The 25,297-nt window shown below is 31.3% G+C and overlaps 1 protein-coding gene across 1 annotated transcript; it reads right to left on the minus strand.

Moving 5' to 3' along the window:
• Positions 1-22,323: 22,323 nt before the first annotated feature.
• Positions 22,324-24,209, minus strand: LOC11431906 (CBL-interacting serine/threonine-protein kinase 25). The gene has a single exon (XM_003588775.4). The coding sequence runs from the start codon at positions 23,928-23,930 to the stop codon at positions 22,659-22,661; it is 1,272 nt and encodes a 423-aa protein (XP_003588823.1). The 5' UTR covers positions 23,931-24,209; the 3' UTR covers positions 22,324-22,658.
• Between the last annotated feature and the right edge of the window lie 1,088 nt (positions 24,210-25,297).

Below are 25,297 nucleotides of genomic sequence, written 5' to 3' on the forward strand. Positions count from 1 at the left end.
CATAATTATATTTCTTTTAGGGGGTGCACTTTCTTTCTAGGGGTCTGTTTGGGAAACCCAAAAAAAGAGCTTTTAGCTTATAGCTTATAAGCTCGTTTGACAAAAAAAATCTGTTTGGTAACACTTTTTCACCATGAGCTTATAGCTTATTTCACGAGCTTATAAGCTATTTTTCAGAAGCTATTTCAAGTAGCGTTTGAGCTTATAGCTTATAGCTTCTCACTTTTTCTTTCAATTTTACCCTTATTATTTCATTTAAATTGTATTTTTATCCATTATAATTTTTATAATAAGCTACGTAATAAAGACTACTATCCCTTTATTCCAATTTTTGTATATATATCAGCTGGCCTTTTTTTTTTTTTTTTGAAAAAAATATATACCTTCGTTTTTTTTTTTACGGAACAAAATACTATTATTCTACTAATGTTACTTTTTTTTTTTTTGAGGTAAGTGTTATTTTCTTTATTCTCTGTTATTAGTATTACTCTATTAGTGCTACCTTTTTTTTTTGTTTTTGAGGTAAATGTTATTTTCTTTATAAAGTAGAAACACTTAAATGATAATAAATATAAGATAAAATTTTAGTGAATAAAATTTAATTTAATTTATAATACATAGGATATATTAAATTAATAAATTTAAAGTATTTTTTAAAAAAAAAAAATTAGTTTACAAAATTACAAATACTTAAATTAATGATATAATTTTTATTATGAATTAAGAATACCTTTTATGTCATTTTACATTTATCAGCTAGTTGAACCATTATTTTTACCAAACACTTCAGTTAGCTTATCAGCTAAAAGCTATCAGCTAGCTTATCAGCTATCCGCTATTTTTACCAAGCAGAGCCTATAAAAAGTGGCATTGAGTGAATCGAACTTAAGAGGTAGAGGGGTGCAACTACCTTACATAATTATGTGATGTAACTGGAAAATGATAGGAACCGTTGTCTTTTTTCTTCCATTTTAAAAAAGGGTCATGTTATCTCACATATCGACACTGATATCTTTGTTGACCTTTCATATGAAAAGGCACCATTGAAAAAATGGCATACCGTCCCAAAAGAAAAATAAGAAAGAAAATGGAAGAAAGAAGATAAACATGAGTTTTAGCATGAAGAATATAGAAGAAAGGAAGAGTATTTGTGGGTAGAGAGAATCACATAGACTGTATCTACATCAGATGATTTTGTACAAACCCACTATCTCATTGAAACAAATTTTTAGTATATATATTTGGTACAAAGAAAGTCATGGAAGTGCAAATTAATAGTGTGTGGACTTTTTTTTACTTATTGAGCAAAAAGCAAAGCAATTTTATTTAAAAAGAAAGATGTCACAAAAGATAAGCATCACTAGAGATAAGATAAAGAGAAACCCTCCTTAAAAAAAAAAAAAAGATAAAAGAAAAACCAGAAACATAGAGATAAATGTAAGTAATTTGTAACTAACTAAACTTAATCCTAATCAAGATTATGCAGCTAAGGTTCTGCATCTAGAGAAAAACTAGCATTAATTTTGTTTTGTAGAGATAAACAAAGTCTCTTTAGTGATTGACACAAGACCCTTTAGGTGAAATGATATTAGTGGCTGTTCCATGAACATTTTTACACTTTACAGAAGCTGGTTTCTTTCGATTAATTGAAGTAATTTTGATTTGATTAAGGGTGATATCATAACACCCTATCTTAGCACAATCCAATACAATAGCATTTTCATCAATACATGTTCCATGGATATTACTGAATTTGATGTTACTTATTTTCACTGCTTGGTGCTGCAACAAAAATGAAAACAAAAATTAATCAACACTACGTGAGAGAAAAATTAATTATTTTTTGTTAACCTGTTCTGGGGTCTTCATATAATGTTGGTCGATATATACAGGGTAATTTGTTTGATATAGTATTATATCCTCGAAGATGATATCTTTGGCGTATCCTTTTCCACCCTTAAAAAAAAATATTGGATATTCGTTAATTGAATTTAACACAAAAATACATAGGATAATGTATTATTATATAGTTTTATTGATTTCAAAACTGTATCATTACCGGCCATGTTTTGATCTTAACAGCACTATCACCTCCATTGAATGTGCAATTCTTGATCCTTAAATGTTCTACAAATTCTGGTGAACCATGCCCTCCTAGACTCCCTACACTGCATGAGAAATTATTCATTTATTATTATGAAACAGAAATTCTAGGTGAAAACTCAATTAGTACAAATAACTAGATTCATATCTCATATTCTTATTCCTAAATAAAAGTCTCGTATTCTAATTGATAATGTTTTTTTCTTTCTTTCTGAAAACTCGGTATCTGATCCAATGACTACTGACTAATTCGAGGGAACCAATCTCATCGCCCACTTGTGGGGCCCCATTTAAAGCCTATCGACTTGCTGATCGAAATTGACACCAGAGAAAATCGAATCTAAGAACTTAAAAAGAACACACTCCAAAATCTCAAGTCAACCACTAAACCTTCTAATTGGTAATGTTAAACTATGTAACATAAATCTAAGTTTCAAATAAGTACAAATGACTTTGCATATATACTTTTGACAAACCTAATGCCGTGGCCAGGCCCACATGTAACTTGGCTGACGTTGACAAATTGTGATCCGCCTTTGATAGCAATACAATCATCACCTTCAAAAAAAAAATCATCACCTATAGTATAAGATGAAATTACATGTGTAAGTGACTTAATGAATTATATATATATATATATATATGAGATTTGCTATAACACACTAACTATTTTTTAGTTATAACTTACTAAAACACACCTTTTAAAAAATAAGTGGGTGCATTCTAACAAATGCCTATAGGAGTTGCTAACATACACCCACTTATTTTTTTAGAATGAGTGCTTTAGCAACATCCACCTTAAGGTGTATTTAACAATTTTTTAGTTATATCTTTGCTAAAACACACCTTAATAAAAACTAGTGGGTGTATCCTAACAAACATATATATATATATATATATATATATATATATATATATATATATATATATATATATATATGCATCAGTTTTGCCACCCCTGGGTGTAAGACTTGAGATTGAAATGGAAGGTCAATATAGAAATAAGAAATGTTAACAACAAAACTTTCTTTTCACTTCTAAAATTTGTTTAGTGATCAAATTATTTTAGGCGATATAGCGATCGAATGTTAAAATCGTTTGTTTATCATTGTCACTATATGAGTTAGTGACCGATTTAACAAATGTTGCTAAATCACTAGTCATTAATATTAGCGACTAGCTTAATGATAGATGTGTAAGGAAAAAATTTAAGCATATTTTTACCGCTTCGTATTGGAATGTCATGAACATTGACCCGGATTGCCCTTGTTAAATCGATTCCATCGGTGTTGTGACTTTCTTTTGGTGAATTAATATGAATATGGGAGATAGTTATGTCTTGGCTATCCGTCACCGCAATATGTGGTCCTGGTCCATTGATATGAGTGAGTCCAGTTATTTGAAGCCCGTCACATTTATCAAACTGCAAAGCCTGCGTATCAAACATTGCAATTATTGAGAAAAATATATTTCAATTCGTGATTTGTTTGATGAGAATTTCTATTATATAAATCATCACAATGGTAAGAATTTCTAACCGTTGGTATTCTAGGGCATCCTCCAGTCCCTTTCACCTGCAAGTTTAAAATAGTGTATTGTTTGATGATTAATGTTACAGATAACGATTAACACCAAAAACAATAATGCTACAAATAATGATTGCAAAAAATTTGATTTTTTTTACCAATAGTGTGCTAAATCATAGTAGGTGATTAATAAGAAAAATGTAAATAACGGTTCCTGTTTCTTCTTTTGTGGAGTAATTTTTTCATCTGAAGAACAATCTCATAGTATATTAGTGATGAATTCAACTGAGTCGGAGCAAAATTATGTATGATCTAACACAACACAAGAATTGACATATGGAAGATTCGAACTCCAGTCCTAGAGATACGTATACTATGATGTCTCAAGCCTCCATCATCAAACCAATCATTGAATTCAGATTTCATCCGGCAAGGGATTACACATTCACACATCCAAAAAAATATATTGATATTTATTTTATAATTTCAAATATCAAATTTAATTTGAAATTGGACCTTTAAACTTGATAATTAGGCACAGACAATACATGTTCTATTTTTATTGTTAGTACAATATATGTATAAATGTTTATGTACATATTACCTTGCTCCACCAGTCTTCACCGTTACCATTTATCACTCCTGATCCATCAAGAATCAATCCATGTATGTTAAAGAAATGAATCCAATATAATGAACACTCTCTTCCCCAATCACTTCTTTTAGGTGCTAATATGTTTCCCATAATCTGCAAACATATCACACATTTGACATAGGATTTTTTTTAGTATATTGAAAGAGATAAAGAAAATTAACATGAAGCCTTCTTATTCATGTACCTTGATATTAATATTTTTAGAATGACAAGGGCCACTGAAATTTAGAGTTGGACGCACAAAAAATGAACGCCCATTTGGCACCACCAGTGTATTCCCATATCTACCACGACATAAGGCTTTGAATGCTTCCACAAAAGCCTATAGAAAAATATTGTATATTGAAAATTATAAATGGAAGAAATTGTTGCCATTATAATTTACAAGAAACGTATATCAATTAAATAAGAGTACAATTAAGGGCCGGAGTTTTTTTTTTAATTTATAAAGCGAATAAGTGGGGTGTTCAGAATTCGAAGCCCAACCCCTACGTATAACAATGCATTGTCCTTGCCAACGGAGCCTATGCTCACGAGTAAAAGGGGTCGGGGTTCTACTCTCCATAATCTATGTTACTTATGAAAAAAAAAATTTGCTAGAAAGAAAAAACATTTAAGGGTATACATACTTTGCTATCATCGGTTCTGCCATCGCCTTTGGCACCATAATGAATCACGTCAAGGGTATCCTCACCATTTACAACCCATGAATTGCATGAAGCAATTGAAAGGATCAATATGTAAACTATAAGCAAGTCCTGTAACACACATTAGATAAATAATGAATAAAAAAAGTCATATAAAAATATCATGAATGAAAAAGATTAAAGAGTTTTGTTTGCAGGCAAAAGAATAATTAAGCAAACAACTAAAGAACATGTATACCAACCATTGTTTGTATTTGCTGACAATGGATATTGCATAAACTAATTATATGGTTTTGACACAAATTAAAGAGACGGGTTGTAAGCCTCAAATTAAGTTTTTTTTTTTTACAAAAATGAAATAAAACAACATTAAGAAAATCCTTCAACAAAAAAAAAAATAGAAAAATTAAAATTGGTCATGAATTATAATTATGTCCATTAATGAGAATAAAGAAATAATAATGATGAGGCCTTTTCTGAAAAATATATAGATGGAAACAACATAATGCACTTTAATTTTTTTTATTTATTTTTATCAGGGAGCACTAAATTTAAAATTCCTTACTTCCATTGTTGTTCATTTCATAGACCATATAGGATATAAACTTGTTCCTTTTCTTTTACTCCATCAATGGAGAACAAGTAACTGATTACTAACCATCATTTGTATTTGATGATAATGGATGTTGCATAAACTAATTCTATGATTAGATTTTTCTTGAGCAAGTAATTTATATACAAGGAAATCGGATTGTATTTGGTGTCAGGGGAAGCATATAATGGAAGATCATCTTTTTGTTACATGTGTTTTTGGAAGTAATATTTGGTATAAGATTTTCAAATGATATGATTGGGTATCTCATCCGGTTTGCCGAGGATGTCTTCCTTCATTTTTTTTTTTGGTCAGGTAGCCTAGTGGCTAGAATTCACCTTGTAAGGTGAATAAGTTGGGTGTCTAAGGTTCAAACCCGATCCCTGCATATAATAATGCATTGACCTACTAATTGAACTAAGTTCATCGGACTTCATTTCTAAATTTGGTGATGTGTTTCTTTTTAAGGATTGTGAAAATGATTAAGGGATTAATGTTGATTTGATATACAAAGTTGAGGTCTATTTTTTTTTTTTTTTTGAGAGAAAGTTGAGGTCTATTTGGAGAGTACAAAATGAGCTCATTTTTATTTTTTTTGAAAAATACCAAAAGTGGAAGAGGTGATTGATGGAAAGTACAATCTCATGATTTGAGAACATAAATCATGTTTTTTAATCTTTCGGTTTTTAAGGAAAAGAGATTTAGTAATTCGTAGTTTGGTTGAAAGATAAATAAAGTCTAACCAACAATTATTTTTGTCAGGAATCAAACTCGAGTTCTTCTGAATGATTTGTTCTAGATGGATCTCATTAAATCACTTGAGCCAAATCATTTGGCGTAAAACTCTCCATTTTTTTTTTTGGTATTGAATCTCCGATTTCTAGGAAAAAGGTGTCCTAGTAATTGGGAGTTCAACCGCAAGGAAAATAAGGTAAAATTTCAAATCATTTTTTACATATAATAACTCTTTCTTCATCAAATAAACATTTCTTTTTATTATCATATACATCCCAACACAAATCTTTTCTTTGGAGTCAACCAACACATAAGTATTTTTTTATCCAAGAAATATGTAGCTTTGATTTGTGTATTTTTCTGCACAAAATATTTGTTTCATAGAAAAGAACATTTTCTAACATCCTTGTCACCAAATGAAGCTTAATATTTACATCAACCAAGAGAAAATGTTGTACAAAACTACCACTATATTTAATTGTAACAAAATATGAGCATATATACTAGTACTAGTGCAAACACAAAAAATCATGGAAGTGCAAATATATAACTTTTTTTATGAAAAAGGAAATGTGCATATGTATAGACTGTGAACATCTATTACTGAATTGAGCAAAGAGAAAATCAATACTCTCTTCGTTCTATATTAAATAACACAGCTGATTCTGTCACACATATCAATACTTTTTTTTTCATCTTTAATATCATAAATTATCTATTAGAAAAAATTATGAAAATTTATATTTTAAAAATATTCATCAAGACGAATACAACAACATCTTATATTATATTATTTATCTTTATATATTAGTAGAAAAATATAGGTCAAAGTATATTAGATCAATAGTGCAAAATATCAAATAGATCATCTAATACGGGAGTATTATTTAAAGAAAAAATTGTTACAAAAGATAACCAGAAATAGAGATAAGATAGGTTTGCCAACTGACAAACATTAATACAAGTTTGCATGAAAAACTACCATTAATTATGTTTTGTAGATGTAAACAAAGTCTCATTAATTAGTTACACAAAGACCATGAGGTGCAATGATATCATTGGCTGTTCCATGAACATTTTTGCACTTTACCGAAGCTGGTTTCTTTCGATTAATTGAAGTAATGTTGATTTGATTAAGAGTAATATTGTAACATCCTATCTTGGCACAATCCAACACAACAGCATCTTCCCCAATACATGTTCCATAGATATTGCTGAATGTGATGTTACTTATTTTCACTGCTTGGTGCTGCAACAAAAATAATGTAAGTATGTTATATTTTTGAAAAATTAATCAACCCTAAGTAAGAGAAAAATGAATTATACTAACCTGTTCTGGGGTTCTCATATAATGTTGGTCAATAAATACAGGATAATTTGTTTGATTTATGATTATATCCTCAAAGATGATATGTTTGGCGTATCCTTTTCCACCCTTGAAAAATATATAGGATTTTGTTAATTAATTAACAAAAAAAAATACATAGGGTTATTATATGATTTATTTGATTACCATATTATAGCATTACCGGCCATGTCTTGATTTTAACGGCACTATCAGCTCCATTGAATGTGCAATTCTTGACACTAAAATGTTGTACAAATTCTTCTGAACCATGTCCTCCTAGACTCCCTACACTGAATAAAGAAGACAAAAATACATATCAATTATGGCCTATTTCAATGAGTTTCGCTTTGTGCACAACTCCTAATTCAACCAATAAAAATATTAAAAAATTTCGACAAACACCATGATCGAGGTTATAAATTGACAAACCTAATACCATGACCAGGTCCACATGTAACATTACTGACGTTGACAAATTGTGATCCACCTTTTACAGCAATACAATCATCACCTACATATTGGAATGTTAGATCAATTTAGAAACAAGAAAGTTAACCATATATCTTTTTTAACATTTTTTGTGATCAATTTAGGGACCGAATGATCTCAACCGGTGACTAAATGAGTTAGTGGTAAATTTGAAAAACATGGTTTTTTTTTTTTTGTTAAATAAATATATGGTTCAATCACCGGTTGTTAATATTATTGACCGATTTTCCTTCAAAAAAAAGAATAATATTATTGACCGTTTTTTTGTAAAAAAGAATATTATTGACCAATTTGACTTTTTTTGAAAGAACTTTTTTTTTGTTGTTGTAATGTTTAAATACTTTTTCTATGAACAAATGAAATTATAAGAATGCTCATTAATAATAAATTAAACTTTTATAGTTTGCATGAATTTTACAAATAAGTAGGACAAATATATCACTTTACCACTTTCTATTTGAATGTCGTGAATATTGACTCCAATTGTTCTTGTTAAATCAATCCCATCAGTGTTGTGACTTTTTTTTGGTGAATTAATATGAATATGTGAGATAGTTATATCTTGACTATCGATCACCGCGATATGTGCTCCTGGACCATTGATATGGGTGAGTCCATTTATTTGAAGTCCGTCACATTTATCGAACTGTAAAGCCTGCATTTTAACATTACAATTGGTGATGAAAAATATATTTAATTTAATTTATGATCCTTTAAAGTGTAAAGTGAGAAAATGAAGGGTTGTTTTTTAAACAAACTTATGATTTGATATGATAAGAGTTTCTAACCGTTGGTATTCTAGGGCATCCTCCAATTCCTTTCTCCTGCAAATTTTAAAATCGTGTATTGTTTGATAAATGTATGTTACAAATAATAATAATTGCAAAACAATTTGATATTTCTTTTACATAGTGCACTAAATTATGCGTAATTATAATTCAATCAAACAAAAGTTATGCGTAATTGTTTAAAAAATGAATTCCGGAATTTTTTTCATTTCTTTTAATAAAAAAAACTATATTAAATTCACATATGCGTTTACACAATCGAGATATCAATGACCTTTTGATCAAGATTTGCTTTAATTTTATAATTCAAAAAAATATATAAATGTTTATGTGATTAGTTACCCTACTCTCCCAGCCTTCACCGTTACCATTGATCACTCCTGATCCATCAAGTGTCAATCCAGATATGTTAAAGAAATGAAGCCACATTAGCGAACACTCTCTTCCCCAATCACTTCTTTTAGGTGCTAATATGTTTCCCATAATCTGCAAACATATCACACATTTGACATGATTAAGTTTTTTTTTGACAGAAGACATGATTAAGTTATTAATTCCTTAAAAAAATGATTAAATTATTAATTAGTATATTGAAAGAGATAAAAAAAAAAAAAATTAATATGAAGGCTTCTTACTCATACTCATGTACCTTGATATTAATATTTTTAGAATAACAAGGACCACTGAAATTTAGAGTTGGACGCACAAAAAATGAATGTCCATTTGGTACCACCAACGTATTCCCATATCTACCACCACATAAGGCTTTGAATGCATCCACAAAAGCCTATAGAAAAATATTGTATATTGAGATTATAAATGAAAGAAATTGTTGTAATTTAAGGGTCGGAGTTCTACTCTCCATAATCTATTTTACTTATGAAAAAAAAAAAAAAAACTTTGCTAGAAAGAAAAAACATTTAAGGGTATTACATACTTTGCTATCATCGGTTCTGCCATCACCTTTGGCACCATAATGAATCACGTTAAGGGTATCCTCACCATTTACAACCCATGAATTGCATGAAGCAATAGAAAGGATCAAAATGCAAACTATAAGCAAGTCCTGTAACACTCAAAGAATAAGCGTCTATCTAATGTAAAAGATATCATGAATGAAAAAGATTAAAGAGTTGCATGCAAAAGAATAAGCAAACTACTAAGTACTAACCATCGTTTGTATTTGTTGACAATGGATATTGCATAAACTAATGATATGGTTTAGACTCTTCTTGTGCATCTATCTAATATATACACACTCAAAATGACGTTGTAAGCCCTAAAGTTTTTTACAAGAATAATGAAATAAAACAATTATCGAGAAAAATATATTGGCAATGAATTATAATTATGTCCATTAATGTGTATAAAGAAGTACTCTCTCCGTCTCAAATTATACGACGTTTTGGACATTTCACACGTATTAAGAAATATAATTAATTTTGTCTGAGAAAGAGATATTATGAGTTATTTTACAAATTTTTCCTTAATAAATAGTATGGAAAAAAGTAAATCAAATATTGAAAGAAGAGAGGGTAATAAATAGGTAATGTTATAAATGGAAAAGTAGTATTAATGGTTCATTAATATTGTAATTTTTTTTTTTCAATGAGACATAATATATGTTTTTTTGGTTACAAATAAGACATTTGAGACGAAAAGAGTAATAATAATGAAACCATTTTTGAAAATTATATAGATGGAAACAGCAATATCACGATTTGAGAACATAATGCACTTTGAATTTTTTATTTTGACCACAGTCCACATAGCACTATTAATTTTAAAATTACTTAGTTTTATTTTTGTTCGTGCATACTAAGAAAATCTCCAATAAAAATATCTAAGTTACTAAGAACATCTTCAATGAAAATATTTAAGTGAGTTTCATGAAAAAATAAACTTGCTTTTTTTCCTCCACTGAAGAACTTGACGTGAGAAAGTAGATAACATAGAAATTATAAAAGTAGTTTAAATAAGGTATAATATCATAATATCTTAAATGGTTCAAATCAAGAAATAATGTATCATAATAAGTGTTGTGAATTCCGTTAAAAATCACACCAATGAATAACAAAGATGTGGAGTAAAGGAAGTGGTAATCAATGTGTAAAGTGTCTCCAAGCAACAACAACAAAAAAAGACATAGACTTTGTGTAGAGCAACACCACAAGAATAAACAAAGCACAAAGATAAGCAATGAAAGAAAGGAACAAACACATCAAAAGATTATTGACCCAGTTCGGTCCAATATGACCTAATCTGGGGGAGAGAGCAGCTCTCCAATCCACGATGATGAAAGTGTTACAAAGAGTTACAAGAAAATAGCTTGCAAGCTTACACAAGAACAAGACCTAATTTCTACCCATTTGTGTTTCCCACTCTCTCAATGATGAACCCTAAGAGAAGACACAAAAGGAAGCTTTTGATCCTTCCAATGGTGAAATCTCACTACCCAAGGTGTTTACAATGTTTCCCAACCCAAGAGATCCTCACTACAAAGACACTCAACCATAAAGTTACCTCATTTGTAATCCAAGTTTCTCTCACTTCAAGCTCTCCTTCAAAATCTGCATAAGAACACTTATATAGCAGTCTTCAGCTGTCAAAATCGTGTCACGTTTTTCAAATCGTGGCACGATTGGTGCGTACGACCCAAGGTATGACCAACCTTATCTTGAAAACGTACCCAGCAAGTTTGAAAATCGTGTCACGTTTTCTCAAAATCGTGACACGATTGAGCACCTTGAAAAACCATACTCCCTGCCTGAAATTCGTGACACGTTGATGAAATCGTGTCACGATTTTTCTGTTCTTCCTAACCACAAATTTGAAGCCAAATTTCAACAATAAGGAAATAATGTCTCGAATTGTGTGTCATCCAAACTATCTACTAGTATGCACACATCCAAATTGAGAAATAATGTTTGGATTACACGATATTAGTGATGTAACATGTAAAAATTATAGAAGTTGCTTAATTAATAGTTTATCTTTATTGGAGAACTTGACGTGAGAAAGTGGACAACATAAAAATTAGAGAACTTGATGTGGGAAAGTGCATAATAATATGTCATAATATCATTAATGTTTGGATGAAACGCATAAATTGAAAAAATATTCAAATTGTTTACCTTTAAAGGAAAATTAATGCATCATATTATCATTAATTAATATAACATAACCCAAATTTTTTTACCATCAAAACAAACTGTGTATCTTACCAAAAAAAAAAAATTGTGTATGAGTTACAAAATTATACATATCATTGTAGGTATTGCTTATTAGTATCCTACTAGTAACTATTAGAGTATGAATAATCAACTATAGTTAGTTGATAGGTAAACTAGAGTTAGTAGCTTGGTTAGAAGTTAGTTAGAGTTAGTTACTCAAACTAATCTCTATATATAGGAACACTATTGTACTCATTCACTATCTTTTGTTAAATCTAGTTTACTCTCCTATAAGTCACTATGGGTATCTCCCACATGAATACACCTATGCTCTCTTTCTAGTTGATCACTATGATCTTTATCCTTGGGATTCCTTGATTACTAACATGGTATCAGAGCGATACCCTAGGGATGAAGATGATGATGCTTCCGCTTCCGCTTCCGATTCAGTACTCGATGAAGATGACGATTCTGTTAGTGATGAAGTTCTTGCGGTTTCTGCACCAATTCTTGAAACTTCAGCCTCTCACGATTGCATCTTTTTCGGCAGTTTTGATTCTCCAATTGTTCCGGTTTCTACTCCTTCAATCGAACCAAAATTTGATGGATTCTCCGTCAAAATTGGTGAGATTTCATGCGTATTCGTTGATTCTTGCAAGAACATCGTCAATTTTGACGATTCTGTGTTCATCGCTTCCGAAGAAAACGGTTACGTGAAGGTTCTTGAACCAGAATTGAAGATTCGCAACTCTGTTTACGGTTTCTCTGAAGCTTCGGAACATTTCATCACACACGCAACTCCGGTGAGATTGAGGAATACTGTTTACGGCGTCGCCGCTGCGAGACCTTCCGCCTTGTGGTTGCTCGTCGGAAAACAGGCTGAACCAATTGCTTCTGATGTCGACGACAAGATTCGGTCCTTTCAGTTACATGACGAATTCATTGTTGATTTTGATCCCGGTGGAAGCGTTTTCTCGTGTTCGTTGTTCTCCGTTCTCACTGTCCTCCGACGAATCCATTTTCGCTTGTGGTGGATACCTTGGGATAGAGGAAAGAAAGGTTTGTGTTCGTTCGATTCAACACACGCCATTGCAGAAGCTTGAGTTTTTGGTTACTTTCAGCAAATTGATTCAAATTCTTGTGAGAAGAAAAGCACAGGAACGCAGTATCGCGTTTTGTTAAAAGCGGATTCTAGAAGATGTTTTTTGCAAAAGCTATATTGGTTCAGATGTAATTTTTTGTCATGTTTTGCACATTCTTGATTCAACATCGCTTTCCAGCATCAGTTTTCAGAATCTTGTTCTAAGCAGAAACAGGAAAAGCACTTTTGGTATAAGTTGTTTCTGGTTCAGTTGTGTGATTCAATTAGCTGTGTTTGACACATCACGTTTCACATAATCATTTTTTTTTTTGGAGAAGCTGGTTTTGTGGAAAAGCTGGTTTGGTAAAATGAGTTTGGAAAAGCCGTTTTGAATAAGATACTTTTGGTTCAGTGGCGTTTCGAATAAGCTGGTTTACAGTTTCGCAGAATCACGTTTTCATGTTTGATTATCAGAATCAGTAAGCTATTTTGGTTGAAGAGCGTTCCTGAAACTACAAAGAAGGATGAATGTGTTGTGTTGTGCTACTGTGTTCAATTCAGATTTCTCTTATGGGCTTCCTCTACATCATTGAACTCAATCATGGGCCTTCACATACTTTCAACACAGTGTTGTCACTAGTTTTCATCTCCTGTTTTTACTTAGCTTACAATATAAGGAATAACTTGTATTTTCATTGTATTTCAAACTCAAATTGGTGAGTTTTCCCACTTTGAGTTTGAGGGGGACTATTAGAGTATGAATAATCAACTATAGTTAGTTGATAGGTAAACTAGAGTTAGTAGCTTGGTTAGAAGTTAGTTAGAGTTAGTTACTCAAACTAATCTCTATATATAGGAACACTATTGTACTCATTCACTATCTTTTGTTAAATCTAGTTTACTCTCCTATGAGTCACTATGGGTATCTCCCACATGAATACACCTATGCTCTCTTTCTAGCTGATCACTATGATCTTTATCCTTGGGATTCCTTGATTACTAACAGTAACAAAAAAATCATATAGGGTTTAAAGTGTCAAGTTCTCTAATTTGCAATGGAAGCTGGCATTCCCAGCATCTGTGAAGACTCGCTCGGTTGAGACTGTCTTGATTTTCTAGTTGTCGAGGATGACGCTTGTTCCATATTGCGGAAACTCTTTCTAGACCTCAGGTGCATACACTAAACATAGTGGTGGCATGGGAAACTGAATATTTAATTAGTAAAGGTTGTATTGTGCCATTGGACATGTGATATATGTTGACGAAAGCGTGAAATCAGTCAAGGTTGACCGAGTTTCCTCAACTTTTGTGCCTTTTACTTCAAGTGATTGACGCCAAGGTACAATTGTATCGGTTCCCTGACTTCTCTGGTAAAGCGTAAGACACAATTGGTTTGGGTTTTTTGTGCTAAACTAAGAAATGCATAAAAATAAAGATAAAGATAGAAAGATAAAGGGATAAAAATGCAAAAATAATTTGTTTGATTGAATGTGTCTAATTACAATATATGATATGGTACTTTTAGCAAAAACTAAGCTTATTAACAAAACAATGTGACCTAAAGTGATGAGACTTTGCTTGACTAATTTTGGAGGTGATGATGCATAAGAACTTCCTTACTAATGGGATCATATCGCTAATTAAAAGGTTTTTTTTTTAGGTTTTTTCTAGATTACCTTTGAAGAATGGTGGATAATTTATCCACCAACCAATGAAAATGAGTAATTTGTTGGTGGGGTCAAGATAGTTCATGGATACCACTTAAAATGTGCTTATGTGGCTAATGTGTATTGATTAGGGTAAATTACCCACCATTCTTCCATGGGTACCCTAATTGTCACATTTTTTTTTATCCTTCGTACAACAATAAGTATACAAGTTTTTATGAAAAATAAATATTGAATCCAATGATATTGCGATATAGCTTTGACCGTTCAAGTTTGCATTATTCTAAATTAATGGTTGTAAAAAGGGTCGTTTTAGAAACAGTTTATGAAAAGAGTTGTAAAAAAAAAAAAAACTAGTGATGGGATAAGACGTCGTCAACTATTCAATCAATGTTTCTTCTCAATTGATTACATATGTTCTAAGAATCAATTATATAGTCATCTGCCCCTCATCGTATGTTTCCATGTTTGGTATAAACAACGCAAAATTTTGTGTATCAATTGACTTCCGATGCTATACACAATAGCCAATTGTTTCAATGGAATATGATTGGACATTGTATGTGCATGCGAAAATAGATCTATGACTAGGCATTAGAATCTACACATTATTTAGTCAATATCCGTTTGATAAAAAGTTGATGTCTCACACTTTTTAAATAAAAAGCTCGTTTTGAATTGCACATTGAAAAAAAAACATTAACAATTGAATTAAACCAAAGACAAAACAAAATATGATTTATATATAATAAGTCAGATAAGTATCTACATGAAATTCATAGCAACTAGACCTAATCTAAGCATTAGATATGATTAGTTTCACATAAATTTACAAAAATAAGAAACAAGAAGAAAAGAGATTTGACGCCAAGTTGATTCGTTGATCTCCCTTGTCATAGTTATTTCCCTCTCTTTCTATGATTTTGCTCTTTTTTCCTCTCCAATAGACCTGATATCTCTTGTGTATCGTGATATCTAAAAATGAAAGAAATATGAGCCCCTTATTATAGATTCTAGAAATTGAAAATTCGCTCAGCGACGCAAAATAAGCTCAGCGAATTTACCTTTCTTCAGAATTAAGTCTTTTCCAGCTCAGAAGCCGCCTTAAAATATCTCAGCAAATTTGTGCTTACCCAACAAATTTGACATGATTATGAAATTCACTTAGCGAATTTCTGCTCGCCCAACATATAGGATTCTGAATAATGAAAATTCTAGGATTTTCTCACTTGACTCGCTTTTGGATCGATTTGGCTTACTTAGAGGAATTACTTAAACTCAAAATCTTAGTTCTTTTCCATCTCCTCAGCGATTCAATTCAAAAAGACCTACAAAAAGGAATGGAAAGTAGCCAAGTTGGTATTATTTACATGATTTTTGAGGATTTTATTCTAAAACAAGTTTATAAATTATGTGAATAAATATGTAAAATAACTAAAATCATTTGTAAAATAACTAAAATCCGGCACTTATCAAACACCCCACGTTTAGCTTCAGTCTCCCCTTCTCAGTATGATCCATTGACAAGGTCCTTGGTGTGTAACTCTATCTCCCTCATTCTTCAAAGTACTTAGTGGTGCTAAAAGCATAGAAGTGGTTTTCTTGCGTCATTGTCCAGTCCCACTTCGTTTTGACCCAGTTATGAAACTTTGACAATCCACATATTGATTTAGTGGCATTTAGAATGAATCAACTCTCTCATTCATCTACTTTAGCATTGCCTAACCTTCACTCAAGTGGGAGGCTTTTTTGCATAATTGTCTAATTGCCAATTTGTTGAGATCAGCTAATGTGATGATTATTTTTAGATGTAAACACTATATAAGATTGATGAAGACAGTTTTGTGAGTTAGATGAGTTCCCTGGTGTGTTGAGTGGTGGAGACAAGTCAGATTTTCTCGAATCTTTATATAAGTATATGGCATTGAGAATAGTTTTTGTACCACATCGTCTTCTCTTAATCCGTGTTTTAGCACCTTTCTTCCTTTATTGGGCCAAACAATTGGGCCAGTCATGTTTATACAATGCAAGTTTCTATTCTATGAAAATTGTTGTATGCACACCATTATGATCGAATGGCCATAACATGATAACAACCTTAAATTATACCAAATGAGAACCATAAAAAAGCAGTGGCAAATTTGTATATCAGCAACATATATTTTACTGAAGATAATACTACATAATTGTTTGCTGACATGGTAGAAATAAGAGGAAATGGCAAATGCCGCCATAAAAACGCATTCAATAAAAGATATTGGTATTTGCACAACTGCTAAGAGGAAATAAGAGGAAACATCAATTTTCATGCTCTACCGTTGGTTTTTTTAGTTGTATACGTGGAACGGTAGTTAACTATCGTCAAAAAGACTGAAGGGTTGTTAACTACCGCTGGAGGTAAAAATGTATTTTTCATGTATTTTTAAGAAAGTTCATGTGTAAAAAACAATTTTCCTATTCCATTAATCAATCGTCATTTAGGTTGGGTTGCTTAGGCTTCTACCATTACACACTAACATATAAATGCATATGACACACAATATAAAATAAACTACTATTTGCAATCATTCTATTACTAGGAAATGCATCAATAATGTCACAACTTCGGCAGTGGCGGAGCCAGACAAAAAAGTTTGGGGTGGCCGCCATCAAAATAAACTAAAATATATAAATTATATTGCATATAACACATTTAAGTTGTAATAAACCAAAAATTAATCATTTAAAATTTAAACCACATGATATATAAAGTCGATCATTAAATACTTAAAGTGACGTTTGACGCTTTCCGAGTGACTTGAAATCATCCATAATTGACTCGGAACTAATACATGCACTAATTTCGCTTTCAATATAAGCTGACATGTTATCTGCTAGAAACTCAGGTCCCATCTTATTTCTCAATTTAACAATATGTAATGAACAAGAATGATTGAAATTGACAAAGGAAGCAAAGTTATGTGTACTAGACAAGAAAAGTGGGTTTATTAAGGTATCATTTACAATTCTGCCAAATATTCTACCAAACTCCAGAGTATAAAAAAAAATTAAAAATTAAGATGGGGTGGCCGTGGCTCCCCCTTGTCAACCCCGGTTCCGCCACTGAACTTCCGTATTAGTATTCTACTCAAACAACTCACTTGTTTAATTAGTTGAACCAATGAGATGAAACATAATCTACATAATTTTTTTGGTTAATGAAGAAATTAAAGGCATGAACGCCTAATTAACTCAATAATTAAAAAGCAACAATTTATTTAAAATGACTCTAAATTCATCAATAAATTAACAAAAATAATCTAAATACTTACTCTAAAGACTAAAAAAATCTACAACATACGATAAATTAGATCAAATACATTCAAGTCCTCGTAGATTCATTCAACTGATGTGAATCTCCATAAATTTATAATCAAGTTAAACGAGGATTGATTGACAATTTTCGACATTGGATACAACTCCAAGACACTGAGAAATTTCCCTTTGAGGACACCAAGATCTAACAAGTAAATTTTCACTATCATGCTCTTATAGTTTATCAAACCCTACCTATCATAATGACATACACATAACACCAAACTATAAACCTATCACATGAATAGGGGTGGGAATGAGATAGGCCGAGCCGGGCTTTCTTAAATAGGTTAGGCCTAGTTGAAAAAACTAAGGTCTAAGCCTTGACCTTTTATTTGTCAAAGACTTTATTTTAAGCCTGACCTAGCCTTTTTAAAAGCTTGGCATGACCTATTAGCCTGTTTAAAAGTCTAGTTTGTGTTAGAAATTTCAAACAGAGTATGTTCATCGATTTATTTTTTCCTTTCAATTTGTGCAATGTACTTAATATAGAGATAAACATTAATTAGATACAAATTAAACCAATAAAACACAATTGGGGTGAGTAACTCGAGCTTCGTTAAATGAAGTTCATTTGATATATGAGGAAAATATCAAGAGTTGTGTTGTATCCCAAATACAAAATAAATAAATAATAGGCTCAGTACATAAAACTGAATAATAATAATAATTGTGGTATGAGAATTTGAAGGATTAGTAATTCTTTTTGATATATATATATATAATAAATGTTCTGTAAAAAAAAAATATAAATAATAAATGTGAAAAATATAATATACGGGCCGGCCTGATAGGTTTGATAGGGTTTTTTATAAGCCTAAACCCGACCTAATTAAATTAATAGGCTTTTTAAAAAGATTAAGCTTGACTCATTTATTAAACGAGCTAGACCGTGCCGGGTTTTTAGTAGGTCGAACCATAGGCCCCTGACGGGTGGCCTGGTCTATTCCCACCCCTACACATGAACAATGAGTATTAAACTCTCACAAAAATATTGGCTATGAAACTCTCACATATATCTCCCTCTCTTCGTCATCCTAGATCACTCCTTACTTAATGAAGACCATCATGAACATAAGTCGAGTAACTTCACATATTCAAGTTGATTATTACAATTTGGGAGATGATCCAAAAGATTCATGAAATTGTAAGGGTATCATTGGATTCTGAAACAATAATATATATTTTTCTTGTAACACTGCAAAGTCCATTTCACGTAAGTAATAATCAAAATTATAGTTGTCCTATAATTACAAAGGTAGACGCAATTAAACGAATTGCAAAAACAGATATCGTGGCTCATTCTTTTTTTTGCAATTTTTTCGTTTCTTTTATTTTTCTGTTACTAATTGTTATTCTAACAAATAATAAAATATATACTTACATTGACACACTAAAAAAAGCCGAATGAAATTGTGTCCTAGTACATCTTAATTACTTTAGCAGCAATATAAGCAAGCGGATAATAGTGTTGTGGATGGGCATACCAAGCATCAAGTGGAAGTTGATGTCATGCGGAAGAAACCCGAGGACGGTTGGATTTGGTTGAATACAGATGAAGTTAGTAAAAGAGATATTTCAGCTGGTAGTGGAGGGCTTTTTTGAAATCCTAAAAGGAAGTGGATTAGTGACTTTTTCCGTAACTTGGGTAGATGTAATGTGTATTTAGCAGAGCTTTGAGAGTCTTTGATGATCTCTGAATTGCTAGAGAGAGAGAGGTGTTTTGCGAAGGTTGAGTTGCACGTTGATTCGAGTGTGGTTGTGCGTACCCTGCAGACAATCAAGGATGGAAGTGTTGTTGGTTGGCGTCTCATTCAAGAATTTCGTCAATTGCTTGCTTTGGAGTTGGAAGTGAAAATTTGTCATTCTAATCGTGAGGCGAATTCTTGTGCAGACGCTCATGCAAACATGGGTTGTGAGCATGCGCCTGGGTTGCGTGTGTATGAGCAGTATCCAGCTAAACTAAATTCTCTTGTGTTAACTGATGTTATGGGGATAGAAACCGTTAGAATTATCTCTATTTAATTTTCTCTTTTCTCTGCCTTGATTTCTCAAAAGTGAAATTACTTTAAAACTATTTAAAAAAAGAATAAAGTCAATAAAATTTTGGTTTTGTTTGTTATCCTTCTAGATCTTTATATTCTATTTTCCTGCTCCACTATAATGTAGATGATCTCCACCATATAATAAGATTAATTTAGAACCAAAAATCAAAATACAAAGTTTTCTAGGCACCAACCGTTAGATTGGATGTAACTGATTAACTGCATGCTTTGGCTATTCTTCCTTGAACAGCAGACAATACATTATTCCCCTATAGTAAATGCCAAACACCTTCACGTGACACATGGAATCTCCCAAGTCCTAACTCTCATGGTTCATTGAATTGACTGAACAACCTTATCCCCAAAACGCACTAGGACAATTATTTGCCTGCCCCAAAAGTACATGTGAAACTGTAATGATGTCAAGATTTCATTGGCTAAGATAAAATCTGCCCATACGTCCAATGTTGAAAAATAAGGTGTATCTATTTTTGAAAGAGTAATGATATTTGTACATCCATTCCATGACAATTTTAATGATAACCTTGTTTCTCTCTCTTCTTTTTGGTCAAAAATAATGGAAAGAGAAAAAGGAAGAGAGATGATAAGACCATCATGTGAGTATGAAAGAGAAAATTGTACAAAAGTTGTAACAAATTAATTGTACGAATATCATTTCTCTATTTGAAGATTAAGGTGCGATAATGGTGTAGAAAATACGATGGTATAACAATGACATTTCTCAGTCTTCTTTGGAGAAACAATGTGGGGAATGAATAGAGAAAAAAGGGGAAGCAAAAAGAATTAAAGGGGAATAAATATTTTAGAATTATTTGATTGATTTATTTCTTGAGAGGGAGAATAGAAGGGGAGAAAATTTGTTTTGACTCAAATTTTGCTCCATCATTTTTTGTTTGCTTAATTTGCACTTGTGCATGGCTTTTCACATGGAAAAAAAATGTTTGAAACACAAAAAATTCATGGAAACTTTAAAGAGCTGAACTCTTTAATCCATTCGATGATTCTTTTCATATACACTAAATCAAGATCGAACTTCACACATCATACTTTAGAGCTTGAGTAATTTTTCAATTGTGTATTTTTGTTGTATTCAAATATTGAAAATCTTTAGTAAAAAAAAACAAGTGAAGATCTTCGCGTAGAAATCACGAATTTATAAGTAAAAATATTAAATGTATTTGCAAAATACATATATTGTTTGTTATATATATAATGTTTTTTTTTTATTAAAACAAAGGATATTCATTTATTCAGTATGATGAAGTACATCGATACTATACAATTTCGTTAAAAATAAAAAGGAAAACGTCATGGGTACTCATGTCTCTCGAACATATAAGCCTACAAATATTTAAACATTTGTGTCCTAAACAATCATGTCTTTATATTTACATCGTTGATGACGTTAAATATTAATTGAAAAAAATCATTTGATCCAAATCAGTACTTATTTATATCTAATTGTAGTTACATATTTTATCAACCTTATAGTTCAATATTTTTTATGTAAAGTTAGTAAAAATAACATTTTATCAACCTTGTAGTCTAAAAAACCTTTTAATTGGATTGGTTGTAATGTATAGAAAAGGTTATTAAAATTGTGTGTGTGTGTGGGGGGTGCCTGGCCTCTAAAGGCTCCCATTACCTTCACCACTGATTTCAAGAGTTCCCTAAAATTAAGATAGAGAGATATATGTATTTATAAATTATCTCTCAACGTCATTACGATGTTATATAAAACAACTTCTTTTTAAATGAACCTGTCTATATATTCACCATTGTCGTTAATATTTTATATTATTAAGTCAATAGTGTATCACTGGTTCACCAATAGGTAAGACATTATCACTCAAATCAATATCTAGCATACATAATATTTTCAAAAAAAATTAAATTCATTTTAATTTTTATGCCAAAGCTTCACTTATGGAGCAGTAACAAAGATATATCACATGCCATTTGAAACAATTTTTTACTGAAGCAAGCCTGCACATTGAATTTTCACACCTCCATATAAAACAATTGAAGTAAATAATTCTTCACAAATTCATATACTATTTTATTTTTCTTGAAAATATTAATAATTAAATATGCAGAGGTATAAACAAAAAGGAATTTCTTTTCGAATTATACCTGATTATTACAATTGGTAACTTCTAAGGTGGAGTATTTACAGTCTCACCAAGATCATACTATCTATCTACATCTCCATAAGATTCAAGCTACTTAAAAAATAAAATGAAAAGTCCAAAAATGAAATGCAAGAAACCAAAATTTGTTAGAAAGCAGCCAACTCTAGCTTATATTATAATATATACCACATTAATATTATACACAAATTTCATATATGATTCATTTTCATATATTATACACCAAAACTCTAGAGAATCTTAGGCATGACATTGATTGGGCCATGTTACCAATACACGTGGCATCACTCCCCTTGCCATGACCAAACAATGTCTTTGAGAGCAGGCCTAACATCTTCTTCAAACAACTTGACATATTCAAAAGTATCACCGGAACATTTAGAAAATTCAACCACCGCAAGCTCCGGCGCCACCTCGTATATCTCGGCAGTCACCGCCAATTTTCCTTTTCTCCCTTCAATCAACCCTTGTAACCTTAATTTGAAATCCTTCACCTTCTTAACCTTAAACCTTAAATTTTTTGCAGCACTTTCAATTTTTGTCACAATTTCTGAGACGGAACACTTTGAAGTGAAAACCGAACCTCTTTTTTTCTTTTCTTCAAACAAACCCGAAAGATCAAATCCCGAAGACATGGATGAAATAAACTCGAATGCATTGAAAAATTGCGGCGTTGAGTTAATCAAATTCACCTTTGATTCCAACTCGAAATCATCATTTGCAGTAGTAGTTGTTGATAAACATAAACCTTTCTGAAACCATGGAACATTCATGATTGAAGAAATAGTGATTCTTCTTTCAGGATCCGCCACAAGAATCTTAGAGATTAATCTCTTTGATTCAGGTGAAAACCATGGTGGAAATTGATATTCTTCTTTGAAAACTTTATTGTACATGGAAATTAAATTTTCATGTTGAAAAGGTAAAAATCCAGCAAGTAAAGCATAAAGAATAACACCACAAGACCAAGTATCAGCTTTAAAACCGCTATAACCTCTTTTTCTAACTACCTCGGGTGCCACATAAGCAGGAGTTCCACATTGAGTATGTAAAAGTCCGTCCTGACGAAGGTGTTCAGGCAAAGCAGAGAGACCAAAATCGGAGACTTTAAGATTCTCGTTTTCATCGAGTAATAAATTCTCCGGTTTTAAATCACGATGAGAAACACCTCTACTATGGCAATAATCTACAGCACTTATAAGCTGTTGGAAGTACTTTCTTGCAAGTTCTTCCTTAAATTTACCTTTTGCTACCTTCTCGAATAATTCGCCGCCACGTGCATATTCCATGACAAACAGGATTTTGGTTTTTGTTGCCATGACTTCTTTAAGGTTAACGATGTTTGGATGTTTTACTAACCTCATGACAGAAATTTCACGTTTGATTTGTTCCATCATGCCTTCTTTTTTCACTTTGTCTTTGTCTACCACCTTAATTGCTACACCTTCTCCTGTTGAAATTTCTTTAGCATAGTACACTTTTGCAAATGTTCCTTTACCTAGTACTCTTCCCATCTCGTACTTGCCAAATAACATGTGTGCTTTCACTTCTTCCATTGGAAAAAATAAAATAAAAACTCAATATTATCACTAATTAAGCTAGTAATTACTTCATAATTAGTTTTTTTTTTGGGATTTGATTTGTGGGTTTTTCTTTAAGGTTGTTGATGATTTAGGCTATAAGGAAGGGAAGAAGAGGGTGGAGGAGACTTAGAGGAATGTTGGTTGTGTGATGTAGGTTTGGTTGGGATTTGATAGTTAATAAAAGGGAGAGACAAAAACAAGAGGAAAGAGAGTGGTGGTTTGGCTTGGTATCTATTGGAACACTTGTTGTTTTGATTTTCCTACATTTATAAGAGAGCACACGGAATTGAAATTTAATTAGGTTAATTAGGTGAAAGTGAAAGCCACGTTAAGTTTGGGAGCCTTTGTAGGGTCTTGGTATTTTGTATCTTAACTATAGTTTTAAGAATATAATTTAGACAAGGTTGTCTATCTGATTCTTTAATTTTGATTTATACTCTTTTTATCTTAAATATAAGCAAAAATTTATCGAAGAAAATTGATGAATTTGGTTTAAAATTTAAACTAATACATCATTTAATTTTTTTTTTTTTTTTTTATCAATTTTTACTTATATTTAAGAACAAAGTAATATTTTAGATTGATCTTTTAATTTTTTTTTTTAAAATGGTCATTATATTACATTCGGCTTGCATTGTTAGTTTTTAAATTATATTTCTCTTACATTATTCTTCATTATGTTTAAATTATTAATTGGATTAGTTTTTAATAAGAGAAAACTTAATGCATTTTATTTAAAACAAGAGTAGAGATACAAGATGAAATTCGAATGAAAATATGGAAGTTAGCGTGACATGAAACTACCCTAGATAAACTATAAACAACTACATTCGTTTGTCTCCTAATAAACCTAACATCGGAGGTTGTTAAGTAGATGAAAATAGGTGTCGACAATCATTAATAATTGATACAAAATCCAAGACGCCGAGTGTACGACCATAAATACTATCAAATTTGTTAAGGACACTTGTTAAAAAATCTAAAGAAGAAATTTTGTCTTAAAAATAGTGTATTCTACTTTAAAAAATAACTTTTTTTACATAATTTTTTTTCTATTTTTAAATCCTTAATAATTAATTGCTCTTATGACATTTATTAATCAGACTCAATTTAAAATAGTACTAATAATGAGATCAAAGAATAAAAAAAATAATGATGATAGTGATTATGATAGTATTAATAATAGAGGTGAGAAGGTTTGCCGACTTGGCTCCGTGACTCGTTTTCATTGGAGCACTTGTTGCTTTGATTTTCTTGGTCCACAAGCACACAGAAAAAGATCTTAAACTGAATTATTTGTGGGCTATTTGTCCTCTCTTTCCACCTATCTTCCAATAAAT

The sequence above is a fragment of the Medicago truncatula genome, chromosome 1, assembly GCF_003473485.1.
Source record: "Medicago truncatula cultivar Jemalong A17 chromosome 1, MtrunA17r5.0-ANR, whole genome shotgun sequence".
Lineage (NCBI taxonomy): Eukaryota > Viridiplantae > Streptophyta > Magnoliopsida > Fabales > Fabaceae > Medicago > Medicago truncatula.

Bases quoted from the DNA above. Each gene is read 5' to 3' on its own strand.
- LOC11431906 (XM_003588775.4), bottom strand. From the start codon at position 23,930: ATGGAAGAAGTGAAAGCACACATGTTATTTGGCAAGTACGAGATGGGA.